At 36.8% G+C, this 7540-nt stretch overlaps 1 protein-coding gene across 1 annotated transcript; it reads right to left on the reverse strand.

Annotated features, from left to right (window-relative positions):
- Positions 1–763: 763 nt before the first annotated feature.
- On the reverse strand, positions 764–3565 carry LOC104501075 (C-myc promoter-binding protein-like; the record flags this gene model as incomplete). Its single annotated transcript, XM_010144819.1, has 3 exons — positions 3239–3565; positions 2385–2634; positions 764–833 (listed from the first exon to the last, which is right to left on the reverse strand). Coding segments are annotated over exons 1-3 (628 nt in total), but the record flags the coding sequence as incomplete, so codon positions are not given.
- Positions 3566–7540: the final 3975 nt, after the last annotated feature.

A 7540-nucleotide genomic window follows, 5' to 3' on the forward strand; every position in this document is an offset into this window, starting at 1 on the left:
AAACTGGTAATCAAGAAGAGCAGTTGTTTCCCTCCAAACTCCCGCCACCCTGGCCCCAGAAGCAAGCTGCTACCAGATGTGGGGCCTCTTAAAATTTTTATTTATTTACAAATTTATTGTCCACCTTTTAGTTAGTCCTAAACTCCTGTTTGTTTACAGAGAGCATCATCTCAAAGGGATATAAGTGAATTAAAGCTCAAGTCTGAATCATGCTCATGACTTGCACTCAAAATTAGGAGTTTAAAAAACCCCACACATCTCATCAGAGCCACAGCAAATCTAATTCTGCCTTATAAATAAAACAACAAAATAAAGGATGGTACACAATCCAACAATACTTAAAGAGCTCAATGCCGCTGATGTTCAGGGCAGTGCGCAAGTTTACAGTATTCTCCAAAACGTTTCTTAAAGTGATCACGAAAATATATCAAATAATTTCGGCAGTATATTCTTCTGCATATATACACACAGAGACAGTCTTAAAAGACAGTTATCAGCAACAAAACCAGAGGTGGGAGACACAGGTTTGGAGAAACCTATCAAAACACAACTGAGCTTTCAATTAAAGCAAATTTTAGAACAAAATGATCATGATACACAATTTTAGGACATTATTTTAAAAGACTTCTTCAGGAAAATAATCCTTTTTGGTTAATGCCCAGACATGTCTTCATCAAATAATTCTTCAATAAAAAATTTATAGTACAAATAAGCCTGTACTTCCTGAAGTGAAGATAAAAAAAGCTAAACAGTAGTTACGTACCAGCTTTATAAGATATGGTGTTGGTTTTTGCCACAGACTTTTTATAACATAAATATACTGCTGAGCCCCACTGTAAAACAAGAGAAATTACTGGATTACATGATGAAATATAGGAAAAGGACGTAATAGCAAAGAGTGAAGGAAAAGCTCCTCTTCCTTGTTTACAAAGGATCATAATGTCCACACAAAATCAGACAGCACTAAGATTTGGGAACTTGGGGCCTGCTACATATCCTTTCTGACATATAACTGAAATAGAAGTCCTGCCTCAGCTCTGAGGTAACCAATCCATGGCAGGCACCAGCCTGACCCTCAAAATACAACAGATTTATAGACTAAAACATGACATTTATCAATTCTTCTCTGAAACATTTGTTAACACAACGACAGAACTTCAAGTACAACTGTCATCCATATAAATATTTAAACTTTCCTTTGTTTTGTTAAACTTAAATGTGTCCACAGATAGATACACATACATGCATCTATGTGAACACACACAGAGTACAGCGTTCCTGTTATTAGCTACAGTTGTGCATTACTTCAGTGCTTTATTTGCTTTTGTGCCTTGATTTTTAATCACACTGATCTTTAAGCCCAATTCCTTGTTCCATCTGTGATTTCAAAGTCTGAAATGCTGCAGTATGTCATAGTGTTTGCAGCTTCTAAAAGGACAATTTCCTTTCTAGAATTGTTAATGTTTTTGAAGTTCTCAATTTCTGGACATGAGAACAAAGAACATGGAAAGCCACAGAATGGCAAAGACCAGCAACCTTTAAGGGCACACAAAGCTTTTATAAATGGGAGAAAAATATAACAATTTCCATAAGACAGTGCTCCCATAACCCAGTCACAGGGACTGGTAGACCTGAAAAATCCCTCTGTTAGTATCTACAGGCATTTCTTTAAAAACAAGTACAGATCAATTTCCGTCGTCTTTTTCGTATGATATCACTTGCATACGTGGTCAGCATCCTCATCCACGAGTTGACTTCTGAAGACCCTACAAGAGCCATCATATAGGGCTGCAGATTCAACCAAGAGACACCTAGATACTAAGTTCTGCAAAACAAAGTGCTGTGTCACCTGTGTATTTCAGTAGAGCCAGCTTTGGGATCTTTTTAAGCATTTAAACAGGCTTAGAGACAAACAGAATCCAACACCACTCACATGCAACTTCCTTCAGAGAAAACGTTTGTGAAACTACTAAGGAGAATAACATTTATCAAATAGCACTGTAGGTACTGGGAGAGTTTAAAAACAAAACAGGAGCTGGTTGGCAGATACAGAATTCCCACCACAACAGTAAAATCAAAAACAGCCACATCTGTAAGAGGTCCAGTTATGGACACGGTGATACAAGTTTTCAAGGTCTAACCCAAAGCTGCCGAAGTCAGCATTTCCAAGACAACACTAAAGAGACTGTTGACTCCAAGACTCCCAAAGACTTTGCTCCAAGAAGGAATGAAGAAATTTAACCCTCCAACCTTCCAAGACTGGATTAATCTTTGGAGAGTGCTTATCAAAATTTTTCACCGGCTCCTCTGAGAAGCGTCACCACACTCCACAAACATTACATCACCGAATACCAAGTGTTCAAAACCCACATTCTGACTCTTACCATACTGTTATTAAGATTCTTGTCAACCTTGCAGAAGGTGTGTGGCGGGGTTTCTCCTTTGCTTGGTATGATTATACATATATCCGTCACAGCCAGCGTGTTTTGTGTCATGTTCCCGGATGCTCTTCGGTAAGTAATGTACACTCTTTGTGATGAGGCACTACCACTGATATTAGCGGGCCGACCATAGGGTGTAGTGTGAATTATTTCACAACCTTGCTTTACTCTTTCTTTCCCATCATATAAAACCCTAGTTAAAATGGGAAGAATGAAAGTGAGAAGGCAAATGATTTTTTTTTAAACACTTGGAATAATAATACTACACTAAGAATTATAACCAAATAGTAGTAATTTAACAGCAGCTCTTGTCTCATCTCTGACCAAAACAAGATCAGGTCACATTATATCAAATTGCATTCTAATAGAAAAGCTTCTTGGTGCAACTATACTAGTTTTCCTCTTGTACAGTTGCTTTTAAGTGTTTTGTTTACTGCAAAACAGTGTTATTTTTAATTCCATCACAGATTCAATGCCTGATCCTAAGGACATCATACAACTCACCTCTTTTCAATCTGTATTAAATAGGTTAAGCACTTTATCTCAACCCAAATATATACATTAAAAATTATAAATAGCTTTAAAAACTCCCAAATGGAAAGGACTGTTGTTGTCATTAAAACCCACTCAGCATGCATTGCTCCTACCATACCAGGTTACAGTACGCTCAAGTCAACGAATATCTTCCTGTTCAGAGTTCTGCCTTATATTAAAGTATGCTAGTTCAATAAACCTGCTTTATTTGCTCATTAGTTAAAACCACCAAATTCATCTACTGCAACAGAAAAACCACTCACCCCAAATCAGTAAGTGGGGGCTTATCCCTTCCTCGGCGATAACAAAGGTATATCTGTGGTCCTACAAGACTGCCGTTATTGAGATCTGCAGACAGTCCTGAGGGAGTAACATCTATGCATTTATATCCCTGAGGAACTTCCTCCCCCAGAGATTTATTCAGTACTGTTACATCTGTAATAGGTTCTTTTGGTTTTGCGATTTTATGGCAAGCATCATTGAAGTGGATTTCTTCCTCCAGTGGTTTCGAAATATCTGTTAAGCCTGCAACAACAAAGTAGTCGGCAACACGAGCCCCTTTGTCTTCCATCTTCCATTACAAGATGTTGTAACTGGTAAGAAAGAAATATGTATCAGTATTTTTCAAGGCAGCAAGATATCAGAAGTCATAAAATTATATTCATTTTTAAAAACAGAAAATTTACCATAATCTAAATGAAAACACAATAGAAGAATACAAAAGAAATAGAGATCCATCATCAGATCATGTATCGTTTTTCATTTGTAATCATGATCTTTCCAGTTTGGAATCTGAGCTACAATCACGCGAGTTAATTGTTGAATCTTGGAATGGAAAACCCAAGTGGCCTCTTTTCGTTCACTTGCACACTAGAGTAGCTGAACCAACAGTATAGGAACAGCAAAATACTGTGCAAAGTTTTGCAAATAGTTCGCTGCTTAAACCTCACAGCAGAGCCAAAAGGTAATTCTGTATTTTGCATCTAGTCTTATCACCACATGCTGTTCACCGTGACAATGGATCTTCTAAGGCACGATCTGCAATTAATTTGCTTCCTGAATATTAAATATATATGCAAAAGCTGTCTCGATTATTCTAAAAATACAGTTATAATATAAACAGCCATCTCACCCTGGAAGATTTTACATCAGATACCAAGGCCAGATCTTCTTGGGTATTTTTGCAAGCTAAAAGTTGATAACCATTTTATTTTATAGTGTCATGGGGCTCAGATCCATGATAATACAACCCATCCACAGCCAGCAACACACCAGCTTTTATAAAACACATTGAAACTGAGTCAACTTCAATGGACTCCAGACCACTGTGAAATAGAAACATTCAAGACCACAGGAAGTTTTCTGTAATGAAGAGGGATACAGTCTGGCTGTTCCAGCCAAACTGGGTAGGGAAATTGCATTCTTTCTTCCTGGAATATACTGATAAAAAAAATTAATTCTTTACATATGAATTCTTTCTGTACAGTTTTTTGTTTGTTTTTTGCAGTGTTTGCTACCAATGTTGTAAATTAACTTTATCACAGGACAAAGTAATACCTGTAGGATGAAAAGATGGCCTAGCAAACAATGCAATGCACCGTGCATCAGGAGGTTCAGTTTCCTCCTCATAAGAGACTCCTGAATACCTTTGCAAGTCACGTAAACCCCACGTCATATTTAATTGCTTGATTTTGTAAATTAAGGAAATACTTTATGCTCTTTCATGGACGACTGAGAAATGGGCTAAAAATGTTTATCTAAGTCAACCATATGTGCTGGAACCTCGCTAAAGCAGCTTCAGGAAGTTTACTGTCATCAGGTTCTAGACTTTTTAAAGCAGACAAGCTATTTAAGACTCCCTTTTGTTGAATTAATTTTTGTTTGGGTGTAAAATTAATTTTTGTTTGAGTGTAAGAGAAACTGTTACAACACAGGAGTTTCAAGAGCTTGCTGACATTCACAAACTCAAACAAAATTTAAAGCAGTTTGAATGGTTGGTACAGACTTCAGTTTTCACACCTTTATTCCGGTTGCTTTATCTTCCTTTACTTTTTGCTCTAGGTAGCAAGTATTAAGCCTCACCAAACTTCATACCATCATGACTCTTGGATTTTACCATGAAATCTTTATTAAACAAGCAAAATAAGTTTGGACATCTCTCACTGGCATTTAGGAAAAATATGTCATAAATTGATACCGTGCATTTAACCAAATTGTTCCAAGCTGACCTCAGATTTTCAGCACCAGTCCCTGCTCAAGAAGGAAGAATGTGAGCCTGTGCCTGATCACCACTATCAACCTCATCCACCAGTGCAAGAGACAATTCCATCTTCCTGCTCTTATTTTGTAGGTTGGTTGTATTTTGCTGGAGTAACTGACTGAATTAGCTTCTAAAGTCACAAGGAAATTGAGTAACAGTTTTTAAGGTTATTTATATTATTCAAGAAAATGCCAAGAAAAAACCCAAACTATCCAATCTTTTCCTTTCTATATGGTTAATAAGCAATACGGGACACTTTAGAACACATGATTACCAGGAAACATCAATATATAGCAGTGTAACAGTTTGTAAATAACTATTCAGCTTGTTTTTGGAGAGAAGAAAGAATGCAGTTACAAAACTAAGCTTAATTTAACCTAAATTCAGTTATTTCAAAAACATCTGGAATATGTTACTCAATTTATAGTATATGAGAGTAATAACTACAAGCTCAAACTTCTCCTTGAGTGATAGATCCAAAGAGACACAAATCCAACCACTGCATATGCTGCCTATTATTTCACTGTACATCTGGCTTCAACGAATCCAGAACAGGCTGGAACACAACTGAAGTTCGGGGTTTTTTTTGTAACATCAACACATCGCTGTAAAACTTAGCTACGATATACTACATCTTAACTATCATGAAAACTTTCTATCTTTATCTTTATATCAACACACACTAAACCAATGGCTAAGCTGTAACAGTTGTTGTAAAGCTATAATACACTGGGCAAGCATTTGCTCTTAAGTTAAATATATATATATACACAGGAGAGCATAAGCAGTTGCTTTTAAAAAGTATCCTTTCACAATGCATCAAGAAACGTAGAAAATAAAAATCTGGGCACTTCTTAACGTAGATCAGAAAAGAGCTAGGGTCAAAGACTGCTCAGAAGACAGAGGGATATATATATGTGTGTGTATATATGTATAAAACCCCCAAAAATATTCTTCAAGAACTGCTAAGGAAGAAAGAGATGGCTAAGTAAAAACCATGAACCAAGCAATTTAAACTCAACACTTCACCCATCATGAGGTCTGGTGAAAAAGTTTTCCACTAAAGCACTTGAGAAGACAGAAGGTAGACCAAAGGCTGGGCAAGTCTTGCACTGCTGTGTATGAAAACATCCCTGTGACCAATCTCAGTACAAAGCAGCAGAAACACCATGAAACTGAACTTTGCCTTAAAGATTCCAGTTAGAAAAATACCAAGTTTTGTTTTGTTCCTTTTCTCATTAGCATTATTTCACAAAACTACGCCCATTTCTGGAGTGCTTCACAATGCCTTTTAAGTTGAAAAGAAAACAGTATTTCGGTAAAAAAAAAAAAGACAAAAACTATGACTTAAAACAGCAAGTCTTACAAATTCAGTGTATTAGCAGCACACTGTTCCAGTTAAATTAGCCAAGACACCATTCCAAATAAACAGAAAGATATATCTACATTAAACTAAAGAATCACACCTATGTCACAATTTAAGCCTCGCTCTTAGTTATTTCATATGAAGTTTACACCAAAAGTCTTAAATTCAAACATTCATTTATTCCCAAAAGCACTTCCAAGAAAAACTGGGACAAGCTCTCCTCATTTAGAGCCAGTTAAAATTAGAATCCCCTACATACTAACACCTACTATCACACAAATTTGCTTCCTAAGGTTATAGCAAGTAATACACAAGTCAGCAAGACTTTAATAATTTAACACAGCTTTTACAGAAGGGAGGGAAAAAAAAGGACCTAGCTGATGATGCATCATCCCTTCTTCGCCTTTTGATACAAAGGCTGGCAGCTAAAAATGGGATAAAATGCCAAAGACATCAAAACAATTTAGTGGTATTTTATTCAAGCTGACTTAGAGCGACTGTGATACTCAAATTTTCAACATCTGTTTACTGTGAGAGCAGAGTTATGCAAACTTCATATTAACGGACCCCAGACAGAAGGTATATAATGGAAGCTAATATAGTGACAACCATTCTGTAAGAAGTGATCTCACATAAACTGACGAATCTGCATAATTTCTGTAGGAACTCTTACCATGAAGGTATTCCAAAGGATGTTAGGAAAAAAACCAAAGTCACACTGCACAAGAGTGTTGCTTGAAGCATTTGGTGAGATTCAACATTACCAGTGCCACACTGAGAAGGAGCTACTATCCCTTCTCTACACTTCAGTCATCTGGGAACAAAAGGCTGTGCTTTGAAGGCAACCTCAGCCATAACCTCCTACAGAAGTCCCTGGAAACAACTGCAGTACGTGGTCTTTGAGCCATCTCATGATAATGAGTTTTAATGGACTGCATA

This window comes from Buceros rhinoceros, unplaced genomic scaffold, assembly GCF_000710305.1.
Source record: "Buceros rhinoceros silvestris isolate BGI_N320 unplaced genomic scaffold, ASM71030v1 scaffold46301, whole genome shotgun sequence".
NCBI lineage: Eukaryota > Metazoa > Chordata > Aves > Bucerotiformes > Bucerotidae > Buceros > Buceros rhinoceros.